We start from the raw sequence: 26,578 nt of genomic DNA, 5'->3' as shown, positions 1-26,578 counted from the left end.
TTACCTTTCCAGCTAATGCATGTAACATCCAGCAGCATTATAGTAAGCAGCACCGAACAGGATCTAGGTAAACAACGCTGATAATCAAATTCTTACCAATATGCGTGAAAAACCTAAAGCGGTAGACCCAAGAAACAAAAGCGAACAGAAAGGAAGCGACAAGTACCACGACTGGTCAATACACACAATATGCGTGAGCCGTCACGCGACCCTCAGATCGTACCCAGTCGTTGTACTGCTGGACGCGCCGCTGGAAGTGCTCCATCCAGCCGCCGAGCGACTTGCACGTGATCGGCGCCCGTTTGCGCCACGAGTCCGGCAGCTGGCCGTTGTAAAGGCAGCGGAACACGTTGTCCAGCTCGGCATCCATGCCGATCTCACCGGCCAGAGCCTGTGGACAAAAGTCACAGTCAGTCCGCCGACCGTTGCGCCGAGAAACAAACCGTTTGTCTTATCATGTTCGTCAAGGCAAATGAAAAGTGAAATAATACTGTTCCCTGGGTACACAATTGGTCCAATTTCTTGCTGTATCACCTTGCCGAGATTGGAGAGCGTCTGTTGCATCTTGACGATGAGGTAGTTGAACCTCTCGAGCTCCTGGAGCAGCACCACAGTGGTGGGCGTCATGCTGGCGGCGTACTGGCGCCGCAGCCGGCGCAGGTCCGTCACGACCGGCATCCGAGACAGAATGTCCGACGCCAGCTTACCGACAAACGCCTCCGGGCTGACCCCAGAGTCGCTCGTACCTGAAACAGAAGGGGTCAATGTCAATATTTCGTAAAAATGACTGACTGTATGATAAAATAGTAGTGACCATTCCTCACAGCTTATCCTCAGTGCAGCGTGTCAGGCGTATGGGCCGTACCGGTGCGCGGCTGGAGCTCCACCAGGTGCAGCCACATGTCGCGCACTGAGAACGTGTAGTAGCCGATCTCGGCGTTCGGGTGCAGTCCCAGCACCTCCGGCCCGCTGGCCAGCGGCAGCTCCTCGATGCTGGCGATGTAGCTGTCCCGGTTACCCACCTCCGGGATCGTGTAGTCCACCTGGTAACAGACGGCCATCCACGAGGACTAGATTAGAGCTGGGACAGTGAACTACATTAGTCGCACAACTCGCATGGACGGAATCTTCACCATAATTACCTCAGCTCCGAGAGTCGAACAAAACACCGCCTCAGAGGATACGCCGAACTACCAATGCGCTAGATAACCGCGGACTATGTAACAGTGGCGATCACCAATAAAACCTCAGGCAGTCAGGCGTGACTGCCTCTATAGCCGTTATCCGGCGCTGACCGGCTCCCGGCGGTTGGCTGACCCGCGTCACTCACCTGACCGTCTCGGTAGAAGTGGAACGGCTGGAAGGTGTCGAACAGAAAGTCTCCCATGTACTCGTCCATGTAAGTGGAGACGACGCGTCGGTCAAAGTCGTCGATCACACGGCCTCCATACATCACCTGGGAATTGGGACACAGTAAAGGACACGACAACCTTGGCACCGTGACCGTTAAAGACACGACGGGTTATTGGCTAAGTGCTGAGTACACTAGTTTTATGCGCTATAATGACAAGGAAAAGCAAATATTGGAGATGCGCACCTCTCCCATTAGGTACTTGAGACTGCCCCAGGGCAGGCGTGTGTCCTTGGACTCGAGCGCCTTGTTCAGATAGGTAGTCAGCAGGTCCAAGCACACGTTGAAGTCCGACTCGTTGAAGTCGTAGGCCACGTTCAGGCCAATACGTCCGTACTTGCGCCGCTCCTGTAATAGACGTAACGGGAAGGACGTCGGAAAGTCCAGAACCCAAGGAAAAAATAAGCCAGTAAAACGCGACATTCAAGTGAGTAGCTTATCGTCACAAAGCGATAATTAATGTTTCGGAAGGATCCCACCAATGCTACAAGTAAATACAATACGAAGGACACTATAAGTAGTTAAGCTCGGATACATGATAGCTGTGCTATCCCTGCTGACCAGTATAACGGCGTGGAAGAAGCTGAGCACGTAGACCAGCGTGGGGAAGGCCGGGTGCTCCGAGTTGGTGTCCAGCACGGCGCTGGGCATCTTGAAATACGTGCTGCGCAGATTGAGCTTCAGACCGTTCGGCGGCTCCGTCACCACTGCACGGAGACGAAGGTGAAACACACAACATCAAACAAGATGCAATTATTCAACACATCAGCTTTCCAGCGAAGTCCAGAGCCGATCACACATTGGGTTGTGATTGTTCTGCAAATCGAAGAAATGAATTATTCCCGGTATATTTCCAACACTGCAGAACAAAACGGCTAGAATGCCAATGATATATTTTTACCGCAAGTCGAGTCACGGACACGGTTACGGAATACCGAGCAACTCTTACGGAATGTCAAATCTCTGCATTGTAACACGGCGTCTCGCCTTCAGTCGGCCGGTTGGGCCCTACCTTTGAACGAGCGCTGCAGAATGCCGATCGGGAAGCCGGGCGTGGGGTCTGTGGTGAGCCACAGTCTGAAGTCGGGATGCGGCTTGTGCAGACGCTCCACCTCCTTCTCCAGCTGTCTGAGGAAGCTGACGAGCAGGTGACAGTTCTGCAGCATCAGCCAGTGGCCGCGCGCCACCGCCGCCTCCATCAGCCGCATCGCCACCTGACGGCGCACAGTCCGCGTATCAACCACTGCCTGCTTTATGTAGATGGCAGCCATACACACTCCATCCATTACCATTACTAACTGTCGTTCGCAGGGCGGCGGAACTACCTCCCACGCTAATTTGTGTCACTATTATCAAGTACTTGCTCGCTACGGTTACTAAAGCTTACGACATACGGCCGTAACTATTCAATTTGAAGAGTGGCACGGTAGAAACACACTGGGCTGCAGCGGCCCTTGAAAAGAGCGACAATCGTGGCTCCCACTAGGTAAGTTGTACCTCCTCCTGGCCCTGTCCCAGCGACAGGAACTTGATGCGGCTGGAGCCGAAGCCGTTTCTGTCGGCCAGTTTCATCAGATCTCCGGCCGGATCGGCGCCCGGAGAGAGGATGAACACCACCGGCGTGGTCGGAGCCGACTGCTCCAGGATCGCCTCAAATCTGCCAACAATACATACGATGACAACTAAAAACATAATTTCAGTTTCATCGGTCCAGCCCGTTCTTCAAATTATTTCCTGTTGAATATGAACAAACACGCAAGTTTAACCAGCCATGTCAGGACCTGAGCACGGGCGGCGTGACGTATTTCTCTCCCATGATCTCGCTGACGTAGTCGGTGACGCCCAGGTAGACGCGGTCGACGCGGAACGACCTCAGCACCATCAGGCGCTGGAACGGCGTGCAGCGCTTTTCGTACACGCCCGGCAGCTCTTCGGCCTCGGGACGCTCGCTCGAGTACCACTATCGGCAGAGTATCAGACAGTCACAGAAACAGGGTCACTGAAAGCCACTCGAGAACAACGCACCGCTTGGACAGCCTACAGACAGTCGGTACATACCCTCAGACATCAACTTGTAATCTTCGGAACAATAACGTAGGGTGTCTGGGAGGCATTTGGATCCAATATACACCAAATTTATGGAACGGGCATTCGCTGGGCAATGCACTCAACATTCAATGACGAGCAATGGATCGCCGAGTGTGATCTCACCTGATGCCACTGTTCAGCCCGCTTTTGGATGTCTTTCGGGAGCGTTCCAAACAGATCGGGGAAGTCCATCGTGAGACGACAAATATCCTCCCAGCCCTAAAACGAGACCGGCAAATTAACGATATCATTGGTGGGCAAGAATGCATGTCTTCGTTCGCTGAAGTTGATTTATCACTTTCAACCGTAATAATACTCAACATCAGGTTCATCTCAAACGTCAAACACCCTCACCTTGTCAGGTATCCAGTCGGCAGGTTTGGCGGTCGACGTTTTCTCAACCGAAACGTTTCCTGAAAAAGGTTTATTTCATCGTATGCGCCACATTTTTTATATTTTGCCAAAGGCAGCCAGCATTTCAATAGTTAGCTGTCGGGAGTTTCAAAACTATTTTGCATGCTACTTTCCACACCTTTTAATTATATATAGAATAGTGGATATCTTTGTTTTACTTCGTTTTTTTAACCTTGCTTGACGAATGAGTCAATATTTTACTTCCTTCTGATGCCCATGTCATGGTTAACCCTTCCACCTTTTATGAAAAAGTCCACTTCAGGCTGAGTGACGAATAGCTCGCTGCGCTGTAAGGTGACGGTGATCTGCAGGGAAAACAGCAGCTTGTGCCGCTCGAAGATGCCTGAAATCAGCACAAACACATGAAAATAACCGCTGCAAAATTCGCAGTGATGCTTAATCTTATGACTGTTTCGATTTGTTGGTGCGGTTCATCAGTAGCGGCGGAACAGCTTCAAATAAGGGGGGGGGGGGCAGTGCCGACTTTTGGTCCCACTCTTTCCATGCAACGCCCATAGGGCTAATGTTAAAACGTCAAAATCAAGGGGGGATCGGTGAACCGGTGCACCCCCCCCCCCGTTCCACCGCCTATGCTGTTCATCACACCAGACTTGATACAAATGCACGAAGTCTCGACTGGGTACGGCCGCCGGTTGCCATTGGTAATCGCTCACCAGTGCATCCGTAGTCATACACGTTTTCGGTGAGAGTATCGATAATATTCCTGAGTCGCTTTGTTAGTACTGTGTCCGGCATACTTTTCTTCAGTGAGTACGAGAACACCTGAAAAAATATAGCCGTTAGATACAAGCGCCATAAAGCCAAAAGGCAAAGCAAGTGAAAAAGCTCGTTAAAACCAGGTAACGCAACCATGCTGTGTCATGTCGTGAACACTTACATAAAAAGTGTTTATAATGCAATATTGTGATTTATGTGTGTGACGGGGAACTCACCTGTAGGTAGGCGGCCAGCGAGTACTGGTACATGGAGTTCACGGTGGCCATGTCCGAGAGCACAAAGAAGAGCAGCGCGCCCCGCTTGGCCACCGGCCGGAAGCCGTCTCGGAGCCGGTCGATATCGGTGGCCGTGGTGGCGGCCAGCTCGAGCTTCTCGAACACCTCGGTGGCCTTCTCCTTGGTGTCCTCCAGGGTCTGCAGTAGCTCCGTGTTGTCCAGCATGTTACCCTGCAGGATCGACAGGCCGGCCGTGAGATAAACGTACGGAAAACCAGTGACTCATAATAGTGAGCAGCAGCATTGGTAGAAACTCACTGAGTACTCCCAAACAGATCACCAGATCACGTCGACACCGAGTATAGCAGATCAAGCGCCACTACCGACCTGGCAGGTGGAGAGCTCTCGGAGCAGGGCGTCCTCCAGGTCCTTGAGAAGACGTTTGTTCTGGCTCGTCTCTGAGATAAGGTTTTCGCGTTGCTCCTCTAGATCTCTTCTCTCCGAGCCGACTACCACACTCAGTAGCTGGTCTTCCAAGCCCTGCCCAAGCGAGATATGGAATCATTAACCTGGCTGCAAGAACGGGATCCTTAGAATAAGTCTTATCAAATATCTCAAACTGCTAGTTTTTTATCTACATAACAATGCATTACCTTGGTCGTCACAGTGTAGTTAATAACCATCGCCTTTCCAAACACGGCCGGGGAGTAGATGGGGTTCGTCATCTTGGAGTTAAGATAGAGCCGGAAGTTATTGTCGTAGTCCACTTCACGGTCTCCGAGCATCACGAAAACGCGACCTTGCTCATCTAAAAAAGAAAACCACGCTAGGTGTTAAAGAAGCAACAATGACCCACCAAATAAAGCTTCTGATGTGTTCACTACGAGCAAAGTACAGCCTGTACTATTGTACAGGCTGCACAATGTCGTTTGAGCTATCACGACATTGCGATAAGCAAAAAGTCTTCACTTCCTTGCTGCTCAAATCATCGTCAGAAACACGGAGCATTTCTGAGCAACATTTCGTCACTTACGTTTGATGTTGCGCTCTAGGACGTTGTCGATCACTGGGTCGATGTATTCCTCGACATCTTGTACAAGAACTGGAAAACCGTACTTGATGGCTACCTCCAACTGCCGTAGGAAGTCGCTGTCGCTGAAGGTAACCACCTGCAAAAAGGATTACGGCAGTCAACTCAGCAGTTATAAGCATACGTGCACATAAAAGAAATGCTTTGGTACATTGAAACACAGTATGCTCAAACTTTATAGCATAAATGACCTCGCAGCCTCATGCGTCAATATAATCTGAATGCCCTGGGATGCACAGAACACAAGCCAAGGCCTCCAAAATTAAATTATCGGCTTAGATCACGCGATCTGCTGTAACCAACGCCTCGTGTAAATCCGTAAGATGTATCACCTTGAGGTTATTGTTCTGCTCCTTCTTTTTGATCCAGTTTAGTGCCTGCTGCTGCGGGTCGATACAGAGCGGGAACCGGGAGCCCTGCGTCGTCAGGATGCCGTTCTGGACAGAGAGCTCATCCGGAGGCAGGCCTTCAGAGTTCCACCTATAGCGGAACGACACAAACAGCAGCTGTCAGTATGTCGAATTAGCTTCTCCAAGTAGGGGAGAACGAGGTGAGTTGTATCAGTTTTTACTCTAGGTCAAATTTCTCCTTAGATTTAACAAGGAGAATGACCGTTGCTATACCAAAGGAAAGCTTCAACGTTTGTCTACATACACTCTCCTGCGCGTTACGCTAAGGTTTCTTATCTTGCCTACACCTCGCTTTAAATGGGACCACTTCAATTGATACAATTCGCCTCACTAGTGAGGTAAGTTGTACCGCACGGTGGGTAAAGATGTATCAACGGTTTATGATTAGAAAGTGTGACGTTGTATATACACTTCTACACAGTCCAGAGAACAAGAAAAGTATCCTGAATAGCGACGTCCAGCTCCAGCCAGCAGATCAACGATTTCTTGGTGTCGCTGAAGGGTACGGATGACCCTATAGCAAAATCATTGAACCATTTCTTCAATATAAGCGCATAACGCGATCTGTTTGTCCGAAACTAAATGTATTATCACCGTATCACTGTAGTATCACTGCTATCACTGATATCACTGATATCACTGATATCACTGACATCACTGTTGTAGTATCACTGATACAACATTCCCCACCACACTCTGATACAACTTGTCCAAGTGCGTCATTTCAAGAGAAGGTCTATGAAACGCTATACGCCATGTTTCGTTGCGCGAAACGAATTATGTTGTGATTAAGAGCAATGTTGACTCTCACTTATAGTGGTAAAACAATAGAAAGCTCTCAACATATAAAAGCCAAAAACATATATTTCCTAAAGAACGCATTTCTTACTAAGGACCCATCAAAACACATTTTCGTTACTCGCCCGAAAACGCGTCCACTCTTGTTGACGGCACAACACGGAAAGACGGCGCGCAACGCGGCGTCCCGAACAGTAGCGTCAAGTCTGCGATCTGGCGGATAGTTTTGGCGAAATTCGCTCTGATACTACTTGTCCATGATACAACTCACCCCGCTCTCCCCTAATCACAGTAACGACAGCTGGGGCGTTCCACGACAGATCGACCAAGCCATAACACCCTACCTCTCAGATTTTGATGAAATTGCGTCCAAGGGGTTATCCGTACCGTAGATTCTTAATCTCTTATTTTTAGCGTCATACTACGAACGGTTTACGAGTTATAGCCAGAGGCATTTTTCAAAATGCCCAGAGTAACCCTCTTTTAAACTCGTATTATCAAAAAATATAGCCAGTAACCTACATTAATATGCATATCATTGGAATCCTCATTGACTGTAGAAAATTATTCAACCAAAATATTTTGAAAATTTTCAAAATCACAAGATTTTTTGAAATAATGAATTTTTGATTTTCGATTTTCAAAAGGTGGCCATTTAATTTTTGACAAAAACATTATGCCAAAAGATGCCTCTGGATATGAAAATTAAATATCCAAAAAATTGGAGACATGTTTTGCCTTTAACTTTTTATATAATTTTTTGTTTACGACAATGTTTGTAGTAAAAGGGAACATTTGGTGATGCCTTCCAGAGCCAATCATTCTCCTACCCTCATACCCTCGAACTGTTTCATGAAAATTAGAAATAAAAGCCTGGCACTTACACCACACTTACAAAACAGGCATGCGATTATTGAATGATTTTTGCTTCACTTTCGCTGTAGCTTCGAACATTGTTCAATGACGGTCAAAAAATTAATTTTGAGCTGAACACTGATATCGGCTGCCTCGCATGTAATTCTGATATGCTTCTAAGCAGCTTGCACTGATGAAACGTTACACTGGCGGATCCAAGGGGGGGGGGTACGGCCATGCTCCCCCCAAGCCCGTTTGCCCCCCCAAAAAAGACCCAAGTTTTAACATTGCGCCTATGGCGGTGCATGGAAAGGAAGGGGCCATTTCGGCCATTTGCCCCCCCCCCCCCTCCCCCCCCAAAAAAAAAAACGTCCGGCTGGATCCGCCAATGAAACATTAGGAATTATCAAAATTGTGAATCGAACGTTGTGGCCGGACATACCTACACAACTTCCGTTCATAAGAGCCGAGGCTGTATTAGAGTCAAATGAAGAGAAGGCTCTAGCTAGTAATCGCATGAAGTTAGCTCTGTCCTTGTAATAATGGGCTTTCAGTAATTTTGATGAATAAATTTGCCACAAAAAATTATACGAGCATCAAAATGTGGCATTTGAAGGTAACTGATTGCAATTGTCAGGGGCGTGACCAGGTCAGAGTAGGTGGGGGTGACAAAGTTACCTACAAGTACTTGAAAACTCGCCGATATTGTATTCTGTTTTCTTGGAACTGGAAACATCTCTAACGTTTTGAAATTAATGCATTTCGAGGTAGTGAGTGGCTTGGGATGATGCTCCATGTTTCACTAACATTCACTTTATTAGTATTGTTATTCCCACCCGGCCGAAGGGGAGGGTTTGATGTGCAGCCCCAACGGTTTTCTCGATATTGTTTGCAACGCTGTAAGGCTAGAGAGCTGAAAGTTGACACACTTCAACATTGATTTAATCCAAATCTGTTGACACCAACAGAACAGGCTAAGGTCAGCTTACTGACCTATGACGTCACAAATAAACATCGGAATCCGGAATGATGCAAAAAGTTGCAGCTTTGCACTGTGCTATCAGTGTATGGGAACCTTCTGCAGGGGATGAAACAAGTAACGGCAGTAACGGCTCTTGAGATTTCACAACACAAATTCCTCCAACTTTCCTAAATTTTCACCCGAGCTCAGGCTGGTCACGTGACTTCACTAATATAAGTCAATGGGAAATATTGAAACATTGAAACTGTTATTTAGATGCCGAAAATGATCCAAGCCCATCTCAAACGCCTGTAATCGTGATTTCATACACTTTTGCAATGAGCGATTCTTAGGTTTTGCATTGAGGACCTTGCAATGCGTCGTATATGCCGTTACTTTGTATGGGCGTGTGAGGTCATCGGTTTTCTTTTTGTCAATGACTGAATGGAATTATTCTAACGAGTCGAGTAAGCCACCAGTGAACTCAGGGAACTTTGCTGAACCGAATCATATACTTACAATAGCCGTTTTCACGACGGTTATCTGACACACATTTACATACTGATATTTGATGGGATTTGGTCAAATTTGGTTCATAGTTGATTCTTAATTGTTTTTAGGTTAGGTTGCGCTAGTTGTTTATTCACCTTATTTATCAAATTATCAGTCGTTACTTTTTACTCAAACATTAGAATAAAATTACGTTATGAAAATAGCTGCAGTAAAAGATTTGGCTAGATTCGTCTGATATCCGTCGTGAAAACGGCTGAAATGGCCTCATTTGACCAGCTTCTTTACCTAAGCGGTTTTGATGTGGCCTAGACCTGAGGAAAACATCTTAAGCTGACCTCTTCCAAATAAAGTTTTATCATTACGGCCAACCGGTGACCTGAGGTCAGATCAAATGTCTTGAGGCAGGGATCCAATTTTCGGTCAATAAATCCCCTAAATGGTCGCAGCACCGTCATTTCGGTATCTGGCAAAGTGTTTCAGGTCACGAAACTGGTCGATTGAGATAATACCTACCTACAGCAAAAGTATCTGTCGGTTCGACAGCTCATTCTGAGTACATTGATGTCCCTCCCCTCAATGTCGTCATTTTGTTCGGAATCTATTAACGAAAAACTCTCGACTCAATCAGCGTTAGTGACGTCATAAATGACGTTGCGTCACTATGACGTCACACAAGGTCCAATATCAAAACTAAAGCATCGGACCTTGCAAAGAATGCGTGAATTACGTTCTCCCCGTAAACTATTGTTTGGCGTTTCGCAATAGTGACATTTTTAAGCATTAGATAGGCTCAATTACGTGACGTCATAGTTCAGTAAAGTGACCTTATATGAAAGTTCATTTGATGTCACAAGATAAATCAACTAGATGAATTGTAATAACTTTCCGGCTTCAGCACTCTATCGCCAATGAGTCCCCAGCAGTGATAAGCAAACCGTCAAAGGTGGGCAGCATTCGCTCCCTTGGCCACAGGGCGTTAAACCTCGCTCTCTTGAAACAATACGCCATTATGACGTTTTTGGATCTTTGGGTCCTAGCTTTGCTTTCGTAGGTGTCTTAAGCATCTCTAAAAAAATAACAGCGTTGCAATGAGCTCTTGATCACATTTGACCGTACTCCGTTCAGACCGGTTGACAGTTATTGTTGTTTTTTCCACTGTACGACGAAATTCAATGTTGTATAGCGACCTTTAGGGGAAAAACATGTTTTTAATATTTTCATCATTGAAAGTCAATGCGTTCACAAGACTTTTGCTGCAAAAATAAATTGTAAAAAAAGATGGCCACGTTCTCAAAATTTGATTTTTATAAATCAATTTCATGTTTAAAAAATTAAAAATAAAAATTTTCAAAAATAATTGATGTCACGAAAATCTTTGGTTAATTCTAATTGTGATGACATGCAGTTTTATATGAATCTGATGGGTATTTAGCTAAATATGTGGGGATGAAACTTAGAGTTTTTATGATAGCCGTTAAGTTGCCTGGGGCAATATCTCCCAAAGTATTCGACGAATGAGATTGAAAATGTCACAACACGAATCGCCGGGCAAGATAACCCCATAAACGAATTTTCATCAAAATATGAGAGATAGGGTGTTATTTCGCAATTTTTTTGGTCGATCTGTCGTGGAACGCCCCAGCTATCAGTCTGCAAAAACAATGTCGCATTACCCAACCCTCTCTACACAGTCACACACCAATACAATTATCCCTTGTGCTGTGACCTACTTGGAGATCTCCACGTCATCGGTGAGCACGGCCTCTAGTTTGAACGGCTGCGACATCGGCACCTCGCGCTCCCTCAAGTCCGCCTGCCAGTCCGTGTACACCAGCTGGTTACGGAAGTCCCAGGTAAACGCCCCCACGTAGCACAGGAACGCCGAGCTCAACAGGCAGTCTCCCATCAGCTGAATACGCTGCTCGCCCAACTCCTTCAGCGTCTGGGTCCACCTGCCGAGACAAGCCACAGGTAAAATGAGAACGGGGACATCTGAAAGAAGACTCATGGGCATTAGGATCGTATGCATACGTTTCATTCCATACTGATCGAACTATCCATTTGGATGTAAAATGCAGGTCATATCATTCGTTTGCAATTCCACCTCATACGATTAGTGCTCCAAAATTCTCAATTGAAGCAACTAAAATTAGGCGTATAATACACTGTTCTTCACCTCTCATTCTCCGACGCCAGTCCGTTGATGAGCCTGTCGGCAGCGTCCAGCCTCTTCATCATCAGTTCCGTTTCAGCCTGCAGAATGGCACGCTCCTCCTTGGCTGTCTCGAACTTGGCGTTCAATTCGGCCATCAGCTGCTCGATCCGCTCCACCTCGGCATTTGTTGCGTCTAGCTCTTTTTTGGCCTGGGGTCGGAGGAGGGAAATAAATTAAAAAAATATAGAGGAGAGAAGCTTAACAAAACGGCAAACAGAACTGACGAGAAGATCATTCGGAAGATTGTCGTAAAATGTTATACAGGCGATCTAAACGGGCTATGATTAATCGTAAAAAGAAGCTTTTGAACTTCTTTGACGAAAATGCTTCGACCAAACAACGGACTTCAATGAATATTTAGCTTCACATTTCATTTAAGATATGGACAAACCATGTCACGTGAAGCAAGAAAAAAAGACAGTGTCAATTATTATAAGAGTAGGTATGGTTACTCACCGCGTAGAAATCTTTCTCAAGCTGCGCCACCTTCTCACGTTTGGGTCGGACCTCTTTGAGCACGTCACAGTAGGACATAACAGCATTGACGAACTTCAGGAGGCCAGCACCCGCTCGTGACACAGCACGCATCTCGTCTTCGCTCATTTTCAGCTCCTTTAAAACAAAACATGAAGAAGTTTAGAACGTTGCATGCAATGGGGCAGAATATACAACATACAATCATATCATTTTGACATTGTTAATAATTATTCAAATTGCTGCATATTCATATTATACCAAATCCCTGTAGGTTCAGTCATTCTGGTCACTATGCGTAATACTGTCTGTTATGGTCTTTGCCTACACGATGGATGAGGTGTATATGTACATGATTTCTTTCATAACGTAATTGTGCACCTCGGATTGAGCAAAATTGTAGGACGTTATTTGCCACTAGCAGACATAAGCGCATTTCAAGAGGAACACTTCAATTAACGTTGTTTTCGACGTTCCTTGAACAATTGGTGAGATGACACATCCACTAGCACCAGCAGACACCAAACTATCGCTGCACTGTATGACGCCCAACTACCCAAGCAGGTCGTACAACCAAATCACAAATATGGCACTTCCGACAATCCTGACCTTCAGGAATCCTTTGACGGTCTTAATGGCGGACTGCGGTATGGCATCTACGTCCATCTCCTGCAATGTCCTCAGGAAAGATGGATCAGACATCATGCCCTTGGCGCCCTTCCAGGAGACGTCCTTGATGCCGCGAATCACCACCACGCACTCACAGACCGCCTGCACCGGCTTCGGTGGAGTAGCGAATGACCTGTACGGCAGAACACCCGTCAGGAGCAGTATTTCATATATCAGTATCAGTCAGCTGTGCCAGCCCGACATATTAACCGTAAAGACACGACAGTAATGTACAATTGAAAATGCAAGCCGTTTGCGACCCTCGAATGCGATGTGCGACCAAAGAGCGCACAGTAAAACAATGACATTATCCATTTTGCAGAGCCAAGGAGGATCGCCTACCTCTGTGATTGGTTTTGGGCGTCGCTAAACGACACACGAGAGGACCCAAAATGAAAGGGACAAGATAGTACTTACCTGCTCCACAAACTGGTAAAATTGCAGCATAAAATAGATCATATGTCAAAAAGAGATATCAACCGACGGAGCGATATGTAGGTACGCTTACTATCGACACAAGAATTGGTGACCGAAAAGTTACAAACAGGCAAATATGACTCTATCAGCGTTTCGTCCAATTAATGATTTGATTTAATGCGCTGAAAACGTTGCAGTTACACATCGCTCAAAACGTCAAGACCTAACCATCACAGCATACATAGCCGTGTTAATTTGTCACGCCTCGTTAGCCCTCCTCACTCCAATCCAGTTTAATCACCTGATTTCAGTGATATCGGACTTTTCGAGATCCTCTAGTGCCAGACGAGCGGCCTCCAAGACCGGCAGGGCCTCTGATAACACTTCTTCTGCCTCTCTCTTCTCGCGTGATATAACTTTGCTGCTTGTCTCAATCTCTTTGCTCTTCGATATAGCAAACTCTTTCTTCTGGGATGCCTCTTCCGTGCCTGTAAAGCGACAAAAAGTAGTCAGCAAGGTCATCTAATGAGATTTTACCAGATGCTAAGAGCTAAAGATCCCAAGAGCTTGAAACTTTCACTTTTGTTCGAACAATGAATTTACTTTTAGAAGTTATCATTATTTTTCATATAATTTCTTCACCCAAGCTTCAGTTTTTTTCACTGAATGACAATTGAACTCAAGCACACTGCGTCGTTGAAGCTGCAGCGCCTAGGCGTGATACTCGACGTCTTATAAAAGGTTCGGTCACTTCCTGGCGTACCCTGGGCGATCTCCTGAATGAGCTTCTCGCAGGCTGCCGATTTCTCCAGCACGGCCACCTTCTGCACCTCAAGGAGCTGGTTCAGCTCGTGGATCTGCTCACGGGCCTCGGCTATCTTCTGCAGACCGCCGCCAAGACGCTCACACTGCAAACAACGATTCGTTTTCGTCAAGTGTCCCCAGTTTTTTTTTGTCACGTAACTATCCCTATGAAAAATGTGATCTCATGATAACACAAACGTACTGGAAACAAAAATAGCCAATACCAGCTTATTATCTGAAATAGCACGGTAAAATATCACAAATGGAGGCACTTTCACGCCCAGTTCACCTGCGCGAGATTATATTCGTTGCTCTCCTGTAGGAGCCGTAAGTAGGTTTTGATGTAATCCAGGTAGTGTTTGGGCGTGCAGTGGTTGACGCGGCGCAGCTTCTGCTGGTACTGCACGCTGGCCAGCTGTGCCGATGTGTGCACCTGAACCACGTGAGCCACCACAGACGCACGGTGCTGGTCTGGAACCAACGCCACCTGCGAATCCACAACAAATTGTTCGTACGCTTATATCTTGAGCTCCAAATATAAGCCGACAGTGAAGTGAATGGATTCATAGAAATTAAGCATGCTTGATAGTTTAGCAAACATTAAAACATTCGAAGTCATGAAAAAAACTTCTGACTACGGAAATTTGTTGACAGAAATAAAAAGGTAAGCCCACAAAGTATGATAAACCGACAGACCTCGGCTAAGAAGACACTGGCCACGGCGTACAGCGCCTGCTCCGGCCATGGCTGGAACCAGTCGATGGTGGTGTTGTTGACGAGGCCAGGGAAGTTTCGGCAGCGGATTTGGAGCTGCTGACCCGTGGGAGACATGCAGAGCACCACGTGCAGGTTCTGCACACACCGGTCGACGAAAAACTGCCACACACTCTCTCTACGGAGATGAACCAGAAGGCGGAGGGTTAGGTATATCACAAAGCAACATCGTATTTTTCAACGATATCGACACATATGATTGGAAACATCTACTTAAGATATAATAGTATGTCAGTCAGCAACATATCCATAGCTATTCAACATTATGCTAGATAGAATGCACTTAAACAATTAAATGTCACCCAATCCGAAACAGCAAGGCGCTCGATATATGTACTACGTCTGGGCCTAGTCAGTGTAAAAATCGTCGCATGACAAAGCGATACCCAAGTAGATATCAATGCGACCCTCTTACTTTTGTATGGCATATCCGGCTTTGACTGCCTCATCTCTTACGGCTCCCAATATCTGATCCTTCTCGTCTTCACCAAAAAGAGCTGGCACCATTCCTGAAACGCAAATGGATTATGGAACAATACATCCAGCGGGCTTAGAAATGTACATAAGAAATAAATAAAATATGTGCTGCCGATAATCTCCCAGACGCTAAGCCAAGTATTCCCTTCTGGTAAACAGTTCGATAAACAATCGTGCGATCCAGAGATAAATATGACGATGTAGCTAGCTAAGTAGCTAGTCATTCTTTTCGTCCAAACATACCTGATGTCAGCATGTTATTGATAAGTTCAAGGAATCCCTCCTCTGCAACGTGGTTGTCACAGAACATGAAGACCATCGGCTTGTTCTGGAGACCCAGCTTGTCGTACAACACTTTCAAGTCGTCTCGGAATGAGCTCTCGTCATAACCGCGACTCAACTGGATCTCAAATACTTCACAACCTGTAAAACAGACAACAGTGATAAACAAACCAGTGAAAAGATTGCTAAGACGACCTTAACCCGACCGAATCCTAAAAAAATCGCAATCGTTGAGTGCCTTTGGCCTATGAAAAAGCGGGAACAGATAATTACCTACCTAATCTTAACTTCAAGGTAACATTGAAAGCATGAACGCATGATGTTATCAGTTGAGCAGGCACAACAAATGCATCTTTGCGGATAAGGGCGAAAGCAAAATAAACAGTTCTGTTCTGGGCTGCTTTGGGTGTTGTTCGTGACCCTGACTTCTAATTTTGTGACCAAATGTAAAGAGAGTACGACAATTAAACCTGCATATCTACAATCACCTGATACCCACATGATGAAAACTTTATCAATTCGACATAATATTCCAGCAAAAATTAACGTAGGTAATAAATTGTATTGAGCCAATTCATATCAACCAAATGACAGTGTTTTTTATATATTTCATGCCATGGCCTATTATCTATACCAACTAAAAAACCCTTCCGGCGTAACTGGACTTTCCTAGCTGCATGCTTCACGGATTCTGCTATACATTTTGAAAAGAATATCTTAAACATCATGTAACTAAACCACTTGACACCCACTTACCTTCATTCGGAATTTCCCGCTCTAAATGTCACCGTTCACTTTGGAACATTTGGGTTTGCGCAACTGTCTTCTTAGTCCTTACCTGGGCAGCCTTAGCAAGGAAAAACGATATACGATATATGGGCTTCGTATAACGGCACATCACGTCAGACCAAGCATAAGTCTTGGACTGGTTAAGTGTTGCCGACTGTATGTACCCATCAGACGGCCGAGACCCATCCTATATTATATTCCATGACAGTGCAAATAAGCTTGTATCTTGTCCGGTGACAAACGCAAAATATGTCGCATGTTTTAGAAACAATTTTGGCGTAAAATAATTACCTTGAGAGTTTGAGAAGAATAAGTTAAATACTAATAATAACCTATCCTTACCTAAACCACTAAAAAGTATGATTACAGGCATTTTAAATTGTCGCAAGCACTACTGTAAAAACGAACTACAAAAACTGCTGAATTTTGATAGCTCGGACACTGTCGTAAGGCAGCCCCACACCTGCAGTGAAGGCGGCCAGCTTGGTCAGGCTCTGTTTTCCCGATCCTCCAACGCCGACCAGCAGCGCGTGGCCCTGCACCATCCTGAGCACCCGCTGGATCCGAGTCAGGTGCTGCAGGGCGTCGTCGAACAGCACCAGCTGGAGCTTGTTGTTGCCGCGCTCATTGTACTCCTCCATTATCTGTGGATCGATGGAGGCTGATAAGAATAACACTCGTGATATTTTACAACATTCAGTACCAGCTTGTTCGATTCGTTCGTTAAAAATTGCATGACAATTCTGCCAAAAATAGCAGAACTAAACAGCAAAAGGTCATCAACTCGTTAACACACAACTGTACCTCTTGGAAGAGCGCCTTGGATGCGTCGTAGTCCTGCATGTCTTCATAGAGCCTCGGCACGTCCGACTCGAGGGCGTTTCGGTAGTCGCCGAACAGGATAGGGTCTCGGAGCACGTACTCGGTCCATTCGTCGCTGTGCTGTCCGACGTTATCGGCCATCAGCTGCACCAGCTGGCCAGACACCACCGCAAAGTCCTGCCGAAAACGAAAGACACATATAAGGTACGGATCTGCATTGGTTCTACCAAAAGGGGGCTCACATGCAATTAACATAACAGCACAACAGTTAAGATCGGCCTACATCCCCTCGCGCTAGGAATTCTCACCTGGTCATCGATCAGTCGGTCGGCGAACACGCGCAGGCACTCGTTGCGCCAGCAGCGCACCATCTGCTTGGTCTTGGTGAACCGCTCCGGACTGGTCTGGCACAGGCCGCCGAAGATGCGACTCAGGTCGCGGAGGTTGAACAGGTAGTGGAAGCGGGACGGCGTCGGCGGCAGCAGCCTCACAATCGCCTGTGGAGGAGTGGGGGCATCCGCATACCTATAATTTGGTCGGTAGTTGCCTCCTATATGCTTCTCAACTGGGTCCGCACATGAGCCTCGCCTGATTGAGGAAGAACAGCATGGGAGCGATCAATCAAGCTATATTGATAGCCTGGTTTATTGTAAAAGCTATTTAGATTTCATCACAAATAAAAGCAAATTCCATCGTATCGCTGCCGGAGCGACAAAGACCGGTCCGGGCGCCAGGGGATGTAGCTCAGTGGTAGAGCGCTCGCTTCGCATGTGAGAGGCCTCGGGTTCAAACCCCGACATCTCCAACGCCCTTCCTTTATGGCCAGGAAACTGTGTAATGTGTATTGCGGTGCCTGCTTTAGCGATGACGCCTTCGGATAATGTTATTCTAGCCAAAAAAAGTCCGCCTTATGAGTTGATTGAGCTAAGCCTCCCTCCCCATGAATGTATGTGTAAAGTTAATTGATATGGGGCCAGCTCTGAAATGGCCGGTTCATCTACTCGATACATACCTGGTAGAGCTGCATGGTGGCCGTGGTGAGCGGTACGGCCAGCTCCGTAATGGCCGGCTCAAACGGCTGCAGGTGACCAGACAGGATGCTGAGGGGAGGGAGACACGTCAGAGCGATCGAAGTGTAAATATTCAAGATAGAGCAGTGAATTTCAACACCGAGTTTGAGGGCAAGAAAGGGTTGCTATTTGTAAAAGTTTTAAATGTGCACATGTCACATAATTATCTTCAATGACGTCAAACACTCAGGCAGCTGGGGCACACATAACAAGTATAAAGCTACGAAGGTATGAAATATGATTGATAACAAGTCAAATGTTTATTAACCCGCGCATGACTGGGGGAGGGGCTCTACAGAGCCCCCCTCCCGTTTTTCAGCAATATCTTCTAAACCGTTTGACGGATCAACACGTGACTTGCGGTACCCTCAGACGCATCAATTTGAAACCTTGTGTTAGAATTTCAACTTTCTAGCTACAATAGTTTGGCCGGAAATGACGTCAGAGTGACGTCATGTCGGCCGTTTTTTATGCAAAATACTGAATTACGGCAAACGCTCTCAAGAGCAAAGTTTTAAAGCTAGATCCATTTTCTTTGCATGAATAAACTACAAATACATACACGTAGCTATCTAACTGCTATCTCAAATTTTCGATTTTTTTTTTAAATATGTATTTACAATAACAAAAAATATATTTTTTGATTTTTTTAAAAAGCTTTTAACTTTTCGCAAAAACCGGAATATATGTGATAGAACACACACTGATGAACTACATTTACACGTTTTAACCCAATATCTTCAAAAATAGCCAAGTTATTCGCATTATTGTCAAAATTTTACAATCACATATTTTTCAAATCCATTTTTCAGTACGTTTTTGACGTCGTACAGCAATATAAATGGCACCATCGTGTTTCTGAGCTCAAACTGCATCTGATAGGCACCTTTTTTGTTGAAAATTTCATTTTTTCCAAATTTGACCTTTTCTGACCTGAAAGTGACCTGACCTCCGGTAAATTCAGCTGACAATGACCTCAAGTGACACAGACGACACTATTTTCGAAATCTACGAGTAAAATGGACCATAAAACATGCGTCACGTGACCGATACATGATATACAATTTTGGTGACCTAGGATGACCTGGCCTTGGCCTAAAAAATTCGAAGTAAAAGTTCGGTACCCTCAGTGTATCTAAGGCATCTCTCAAGGAGTGCGTAAACCACAAATAAGCCTGATCGGACTTGTCAGCCAGCGGTCAGAGCCTAAACTGTGAACTAGCAAAAATGTCGATAATTTTTACTTTGACCTGACCTGTGACGTCATCGGTGACCTCGAGGTCAATGAAAATAGGTTTCGTTCGACAGTTTTTTCCAGGGCTATCAGACGCGGTTTGAATTTTGACGATCGGCCCAGCAGTTTCGGAAATAGGAGGGGGGCTCTGGAGAGCCCCCCCCCCCCCCAGTCACGCGCGTTATGGAAAATACTCCAGCCAATATGCGCGGGTTAACCCGCGCCCCGCTGGGGGGGGGGGGCAGAATCTGCCCCCCTCCCGTTTTTCGCCTTTAACTTCTAAACGCGTTACGCCAGCGACGTCAAACTTTCAGTACCTTATCATACATCAATTTGACACGTTCCCCGAAAATTTGAGCGAAATCCGTCGGAAAATTTTTGAGAAATTGACGTTTTAGTGACGTCATGTTCGCCATTTTCGCCTAAAAAACGGCAAAATTTCAAACGCCGATAACTTCTTCATTTTTAAAGGAATCAAGACGTAACAAAAAAGGTTATACGTGATTCTACTTTGTCTATCAAATGGCTATCTCGGTTTTTTGAAAATTTTGGATTTTGGCCAAAATTTTTCCAAAAAACTGACTTTTTTTGGGAAAATATTTATAAAATCCAAAATTTTGAGTTTATCGAAAAAACCGGAATATATGTCAAAGAAGTGGTCTATGTGCACCTACATACCAATTTTTAGAAGAATCGGTTCAAAAATGTGGGAGTTATTCAAAATTTTATGACGTCACGACACACAAAAATTTTGAAAAATGATTTTTTTTTGGAAGTTCTAGACCTCGTACGGAAATAAAAATAGCACCATTCGATTCGCCGTGAAAAACTGCATCGGATAGACACCTTTTTAGGCCTTAACAACCAACTTCAAAATTTGACCTCACTTGACCTGACCTTGACCTGACCTCGACCTGAAATTCATCCAGAGGTGGTCCATATCACTTATTGAGTGTGCCTATTGAATTCCATGAGTAAAATGACCCATAAAACATGTGTCGCACCTGCCCTTTTCTATATTTTGTTTTTGGTGACCTGACCTGACATGACCTTGACCTTGACCTTTGAATGACATTGTGTGCAACGAATATTGTCTTGGTAGTCTAAGAACACGTTTTGGGCAATCAGTCTCAGTCCATTCTTCGGCAACTACGGTGCAAGGCCAATACTGTAGAAACTTGCATTTTGTACCCTTGACCTGACCTTGACCTGACCTCTGACCTACTTAAGCAAAAAAAAAAATTGGGCTCTTAAGATCCGCCTTGTTGAGAGCTTTCGATTGCCGTTTTCCCCGTCTTTCTACGACCATCGGTTCGGAAGTTAGACAGGGGGGGCAGAATCTGCCCCCCCCCCCCCCAGCAGGGCGCGTATGGCTGAATAGCCCAGCGGGGCGCGGGTTAAAATACACAAACCTTTCGGCATGTAAATGCCTTTGGTCACTGTGTTCGTTCAAGACAGAAATAAGGACCGAGATGTGTCTTACCTGTGGAAGATATGCTGCAGAGATTCGTCGCCCGGCGAAGCCATCGTGAACACAGAGAAAAGGGAGAGGAAGCGTGGGTCCATCACGTTCCGACCGCCGCCAGCCTTGCCCATCGCCGCGACATAGCCTAGAATGTGGGGTGGGGTCGTAGTTTTAGGTACAAATGTCGTATCATAATCTTTAAAGAAATTCTGACAGTTAACAAGACACCAGCGAACAAAAATTACTGCCCAGAACAAAGTACGATATTGATCCTCGTGACTAGCATGTCCTTCCCTGGTGGCGCAGGCGCTGCAGCAACTCACCGATGTCCTTCAGGAACTTCCAGTTGAGGTCCTTGCCACGGTCGTACAGGCCTCCCTTCTCCAGGAGTAGCTTCAGGAGGGCGATGGCCTGCTGCGTGCCGTACTCATCCACCTGCGGCGCACCATACAGACAAACGCGTTGACTCATACCAGTCATGAATAAAAGTGCAGTTCACAATTTAATGGCTCATGATTAATCATCGACCAAGGACATAATGTTTTGAGAGAAAAAATCACTTAAATGCTTACAGACCGCAGACGATTTAACGTACCCTGGGCATGTTCATATCATCAATGAAGACGACAAGTCGCTTCCCGGACGGCGGCCCAAACGAGTCCTTGGTCCTCTTCTCCACGTTACTCTCCAGGTTCCGCTGGACGTCCATTGAGGTAGTACGGGACGAGAAATTCATGCACAGCAACACCTGAAACGAAGAGCTATCAATTATGATCGTCTGAGCTCGATGTGCTTGAAGTGGCGACGATTATGTGCGAAAAATGTATCAAATCTCACAAATAAAGAAAAAAAGTATCGATGGGTTCTCAACAGCCGACTCACGTTGACTGACGAGTCCAGAGACCGCAGGTAAGTGCTGGTAGTGGCTGTCTTGCTGGTGCCTGATTCTCCCACCAGCACGACCGGCTTCTTCACCTAAATAAATTCGTGAGCGTCAATAAGAAATCATGATCGCGCATGCAATAAAAACAGCCGCAGCAAATTCATGTATTATATGCAAGCAACAATTATAAGTCCAACAACAATATATTCGGTCATACTTAAGCCATTACGATGGTCTTGTTATGTTCTCCACCGCAATTATTCGCTGACGCCGTTTACATATCGTACCTTTTCCGTCATGAGACTGAGCAGCCAGGTGGTGCGAACCGTGTCCACGGTGGGCACCAGGATGTCATTGAACTTGACCGTGGGGTCGTGCACGTACTCTGGCACCTTGTCCCTCCAGGGCACCCACACGGCCGCCGACGAGTCCCAGAAGTAGTCGAACATGGTCGGCTCCGTGGTGGGCCACTCGTCTGGGAACGGCACCGGCAGTCGGAGAATCAGCATCTGGCTAGGCGCAGAATTTTTAATGCTAATTACACCTAAATTGGTGATATCAAAAAAGATTGTTCGATAATTTTGAACTTTGAGCCAACACACGGTTTAACCTGTGGAACTGGACATGTCACCCACCTCCTTTGGCGCGCCGCTGGCCGTCGTCGGCCAGGCCAGGCAGGCCGCCGCAGTCCCGCATCAGGTCGTTGAAGCGGGTGCGGTCGGCGTCCTCGAGGCCGGCGCCCAGGGACCAGTACAGCGACTGGATGAACACCGGCTCCAGCTGGTCCTCCGGGCACGCGTTCCCCGGGCCAACCAGACCGTCAAACATGCTGGCCAGCTGGTGCACCTGTGCGACACAAGGGGATGACGCGTAACCACATCCTAATAGCATCAGCTGTCAATGCTACATCGAAAAGCTCAGTGATTCAAAGGAAGATAACCGTTATAACCAGAATAACCATCGAACCATGAAAAGAAATAAATCCAAGAAAAAAAACTGAAAATTGTATCTATAGCATATCTGCTCATGAACGTTGCGATACAGCATCACATTTACATTTATCGGAATAAATTACGGTGCAAAAAAGTACGTTTGGTTTTTAACCCATCACGCGATACTCAGAGGGGCGCAATCTCATACATACCATATTGAGATTGGTGAGAGGTACGATCGTTTTCATTTTGGCCTCCTGACGTCCGTCCACGAGTCCTTCCAGGATGAGATCCAGGCCGGGCGGCACATACTTGTCAAAGAGAGCGTTCAACTCCTGAACCTCACTAGCCGGACGACCTGAAAAAACACCGCATGCTGTCTGAGCCTAGACAACTTTCCAATACGCCGGCTGAACTCTAAAAAACTACATAGTGTATTGAATGTTCATCGTGTGTTTAGCATTTGCTTTGAGCGGAGGTGTTCGCAGTACTCACTGGCCATCCAGCGGTCCCAGAAGGGTCGGTAGCCGAGGTCCTTGGGGTCGACGTACACCATGCCGCACCGGGAGACGGTGGCCGGAGACGCGTACTGCAGGTCGCCCACCTGAAAACGCAGATACACGCAGAACATACAATGTTTTAACTTTCCGATAACCACGAATCATGTGTCACAGAACAACGCTTGAAAACACCAGCTACCACCGAAAGCTGTGAAAACGGCATAATAATCAAAAAGTATAAAGAATAGGAATCGAACATATAAATCAAGATAGCATAATGATTACGGCTAGTCGTTTTCTGCTGGCTTTGGTTGGGCGAAGCAAGCGAGTTAGCTAGCAACGCAAGATCGTTGAGAATTGCAGCTCGCACTCGGCTGTGAGCGTACCTCGAACAGCAGAGCGCAGTGTTTCTGCAGGCGCATACGCTCTCCGTTGGCCAGCGTCAGGAGCTTGTTGTCGTCCATGACGGAGTTCATGTTCTCGACCCACAGCGCATCCACGTCACCGTCAAACAAAACGTACCTGAGTAACAAGTCGGGTTATCCTAAAGAAGCTGTCTAGTTCTCTTTCTAGGAACTAACAATAGTATTTTTTTTTTTTTTTTTTGCTTGAGAGACGAAGGTAATCTTTGATAAATGTGTCTGATGACAGACCGGATTATCGTCCAGGCAGCCCGTCTCATTATTCCTATTCGTTTGGCGAGACAGCATGCACAATGCTGAGAAATAGGAGCAGTGAAAACTGTTTCTCTCCCGGTCACACCTTCACATATGTTTCAAACACACGTAGAAAAGGCTGAATATATCTATATACCCCGTTAAAACTGCAGATGTGTGGAATGTATCCTTCAACGGGGACAGCAGCTGTACTTACCGCAGCTCTGACTTTTCGGTGGGTTTGTTGATCTCCCTGAATATGTTGGAGAGCAGCCCGTCAGTCCAGTCGCGTGTGACCGGATCCAGCACACCGTACAGCTCCAACACGGAGCACGCCTGGCGACGGACAGGGACACGGCCGGTTATTCGAAACAAGGCCGCGAGCACAACGCCGCAAAAAACAGCTAGGGTCATAATCAATAAATTGACCTCGCAAACAGCTGTAGAATCAGGCGAGCTTGCCGCAAGGCATTGGCGATATTAGATAGTCTCTGGTTTGGAGTGACTCATCTTAAGACGGGATTTGTACCGCCTCACAAAATGATCAGCAAAATAAGCTAACTATATTACTTATAACTGCGAAATATAACCGTGCTCCCAAAAGCAGAATCCCCTACCTTGGCATTGATAGTGAATATCTTGGTTGGGAAGCCCATGAGGGTCTGCGCGTCTCTGAGCGTTTTGATGATGACCGACTTGCCGCCGCCCGTCGGGCCGATGACCATGGTCGTGTGTCTCGTCTTCATGATCTCGTACATCTGGATGACCTTCTCCGTCTGTGTAAATGATAGAGAATACCAGTTAGTTGGAAGCACGGGGGCAAAAATTAGAACAAGCCGATCAGCTATTTATAGAAATAAGACGGCGACAATGATCATTCAAGTGATGGGCGATGGACAATAACTCATTGCGTGTTGATCAGACGGACCTGTTTGGGCAGGTTGGTGTAGTTTTTGTTTTCGATAGCCTTGTCGACGGCTGTGCTGAGCTTCTCGTCCGTCTCCTGCGGACATTCGACGCCCGGGAACAGGTCGTTCAGCAGGCCCAGGAACAGCGGCGCGTCCTCGTACGTGAACCGGGCAAAGTTCATGTCCCTGAAAGTGGAGGCACACTATATGAGCCACACTATATATTAAGCCACAGAAGTCACTAGTCAGATACTAATTAGAATGGCTACCTTACTTCTTTTATAGCGACGGTGTAATCAATTACCTCACGCGGAAATTATTTCACAGCCTCGTGTAAAAAAATATTATAGTTTACTGGTCTCACTTGAGCGACTTCATCAGAATCATGTCCTCTGGCATATCCTGGGTGATCCTTTTCAATTCTCCAGCGCGGACGAGCACAGCTTTGATGTTACGCAAGCCAAAATCGTAGTGATGCTGCTTCGACAGCTGCTCCTTCGATAGCTTGTACAGCACAGTCATCTTCTTGGCCAAGGTCTGTCGAAGTAGGAACAGTGAAATAGATTACTACGCTGGCGACGGTGGTTATTTACCCAGCCATGGTTAAGTGACAAGATTTAGACCAAGCAAAGCTGCTTATAAAAGACGTTTATATTCAGAGCTGATGTGTCGTTCTTTAACAGGACGTCACCAGTAATCAATCAACTGACCTTGGCCTGGAGGAATCCCTCGGAGAAGAGCATGATGAGGCAGATCATCTGCAGGTCGGGCACGATGCACACCACCGGCCGGAAGAGCGCCTTCACCGACTCGGGCAGCTCGGTGCGGCCCGCGTACCCGGGGTTCATCGTGATGAACATGCCCACCTTCGGGTCCATCTTGATCTCCTGACCCTCAAACTGGAACGGGCGCGCGACGGTAACCGAGTCATTTAGCGTGAAAGCATGCAGAACGCTGTGGTACTAAAAAGTAACATCGCATTGAGGCATCTCCTCTTGCCAGTTTCCCGGATATTGTTCGACATTCAATTTATCAATAATTCATCAATAGAGCTGTAAAAAGTTTCTTTAATTGACGTAGTATTTCAAGTTGAAAAGATTCACATGATAGGCCGCATGTGATATTAAGTATAAAAATAATAATAAAGGCATATTCTCCAGCCGACTTTGTCGAAACGCCTAAAAGTATGTTGCTCACGTGGAAGGTGGCCAGCTTTTTGACGAGGGCGTTCCGGATGGTCTGCAGCTGTGTGGAGATGACGGAGATCACTGAGATCTCGATACGGTTGAACTCGTCAAAGCAGCCCCACGCACCGCTCTGGCACAAACCTGGGAAGCGAGCAAACACCGATAGTTGGAATAGCATGGACCGCGGGCATTCTCTCCACCATGCAGGCACGCACGCATATTACCAGCAATGTATAACTGTGCTCTGTGTGGGAATACAACATATTGATCTGCAGCTAATTTACCGGAGAAAATTTTGCCGACGGCGCGGAAGTCCATTCCCTCTCCGCAGTTGGTGACCATGCAGAGCAGGCCGAGCGCCTTGGCGAGGTCCTTTGTCGTCTCCGTTTTGCCAGTACCGGCCGGTCCTGAAAATATGAGAAAAAATATTCCAATTACTTGAGCCCGCTAAGTACCTAAAATATTAGACAAAAGTAAAATATAAAAACAGCGTTGATGGAAGTCACTAGTCAATGAGAACCGGTAGA

General features: G+C 46.4%; 1 protein-coding gene and 1 non-coding gene across 2 annotated transcripts in view; one reads left to right on the top strand and one right to left on the bottom strand.

Moving 5' to 3' along the window:
• Positions 1-26,578, bottom strand: part of LOC122368565 (dynein axonemal heavy chain 10-like) — a 44,800-nt gene that overhangs the window by 1,328 nt on the left and 16,894 nt on the right. The window contains exons 40-87 of the mRNA XM_043342597.1: positions 26,336-26,458; positions 26,062-26,192; positions 25,575-25,763; positions 25,229-25,401; positions 24,885-25,050; positions 24,574-24,732; positions 24,174-24,292; positions 23,687-23,822; positions 23,296-23,404; positions 23,013-23,158; positions 22,504-22,714; positions 22,156-22,343; positions 21,868-21,960; positions 21,581-21,733; positions 21,309-21,420; positions 21,004-21,130; positions 18,229-18,316; positions 17,525-17,713; positions 17,199-17,393; positions 16,858-17,038; positions 15,567-15,746; positions 15,262-15,355; positions 14,769-14,964; positions 14,362-14,559; positions 14,032-14,176; positions 13,570-13,756; positions 12,792-12,984; positions 12,165-12,320; positions 11,670-11,857; positions 11,224-11,445; positions 6,289-6,436; positions 5,900-6,035; positions 5,520-5,674; positions 5,254-5,406; positions 4,867-5,097; positions 4,588-4,696; positions 4,152-4,256; positions 3,854-3,912; positions 3,623-3,718; positions 3,193-3,371; positions 2,909-3,068; positions 2,424-2,625; positions 1,973-2,118; positions 1,598-1,759; positions 1,331-1,456; positions 866-1,043; positions 535-746; positions 224-391 (exon numbers count right to left, since the gene is read on the bottom strand). Coding sequence (XP_043198532.1) covers positions 224-391; positions 535-746; positions 866-1,043; positions 1,331-1,456; positions 1,598-1,759; positions 1,973-2,118; positions 2,424-2,625; positions 2,909-3,068; positions 3,193-3,371; positions 3,623-3,718; positions 3,854-3,912; positions 4,152-4,256; positions 4,588-4,696; positions 4,867-5,097; positions 5,254-5,406; positions 5,520-5,674; positions 5,900-6,035; positions 6,289-6,436; positions 11,224-11,445; positions 11,670-11,857; positions 12,165-12,320; positions 12,792-12,984; positions 13,570-13,756; positions 14,032-14,176; positions 14,362-14,559; positions 14,769-14,964; positions 15,262-15,355; positions 15,567-15,746; positions 16,858-17,038; positions 17,199-17,393; positions 17,525-17,713; positions 18,229-18,316; positions 21,004-21,130; positions 21,309-21,420; positions 21,581-21,733; positions 21,868-21,960; positions 22,156-22,343; positions 22,504-22,714; positions 23,013-23,158; positions 23,296-23,404; positions 23,687-23,822; positions 24,174-24,292; positions 24,574-24,732; positions 24,885-25,050; positions 25,229-25,401; positions 25,575-25,763; positions 26,062-26,192; positions 26,336-26,458 — 7,472 coding nt within the window. The remainder of the gene's footprint in view (positions 1-223; positions 392-534; positions 747-865; positions 1,044-1,330; positions 1,457-1,597; positions 1,760-1,972; positions 2,119-2,423; positions 2,626-2,908; positions 3,069-3,192; positions 3,372-3,622; positions 3,719-3,853; positions 3,913-4,151; positions 4,257-4,587; positions 4,697-4,866; positions 5,098-5,253; positions 5,407-5,519; positions 5,675-5,899; positions 6,036-6,288; positions 6,437-11,223; positions 11,446-11,669; positions 11,858-12,164; positions 12,321-12,791; positions 12,985-13,569; positions 13,757-14,031; positions 14,177-14,361; positions 14,560-14,768; positions 14,965-15,261; positions 15,356-15,566; positions 15,747-16,857; positions 17,039-17,198; positions 17,394-17,524; positions 17,714-18,228; positions 18,317-21,003; positions 21,131-21,308; positions 21,421-21,580; positions 21,734-21,867; positions 21,961-22,155; positions 22,344-22,503; positions 22,715-23,012; positions 23,159-23,295; positions 23,405-23,686; positions 23,823-24,173; positions 24,293-24,573; positions 24,733-24,884; positions 25,051-25,228; positions 25,402-25,574; positions 25,764-26,061; positions 26,193-26,335; positions 26,459-26,578) is intronic.
• Positions 17,950-18,021, top strand: Trnaa-cgc. Its single transcript has one exon. It is a non-coding gene; the product is annotated as a tRNA-Ala (tRNA).

The sequence above is a fragment of the Amphibalanus amphitrite genome, unplaced genomic scaffold (assembly GCF_019059575.1).
Source record: "Amphibalanus amphitrite isolate SeventyFive unplaced genomic scaffold, NRLGWU_Aamphi_draft 000032F_arrow, whole genome shotgun sequence".
In the NCBI taxonomy this organism is placed as follows: Eukaryota; Metazoa; Arthropoda; class Thecostraca; order Balanomorpha; family Balanidae; genus Amphibalanus; species Amphibalanus amphitrite.
This window is presented reverse-complemented; position numbering and strand designations above follow the sequence as displayed.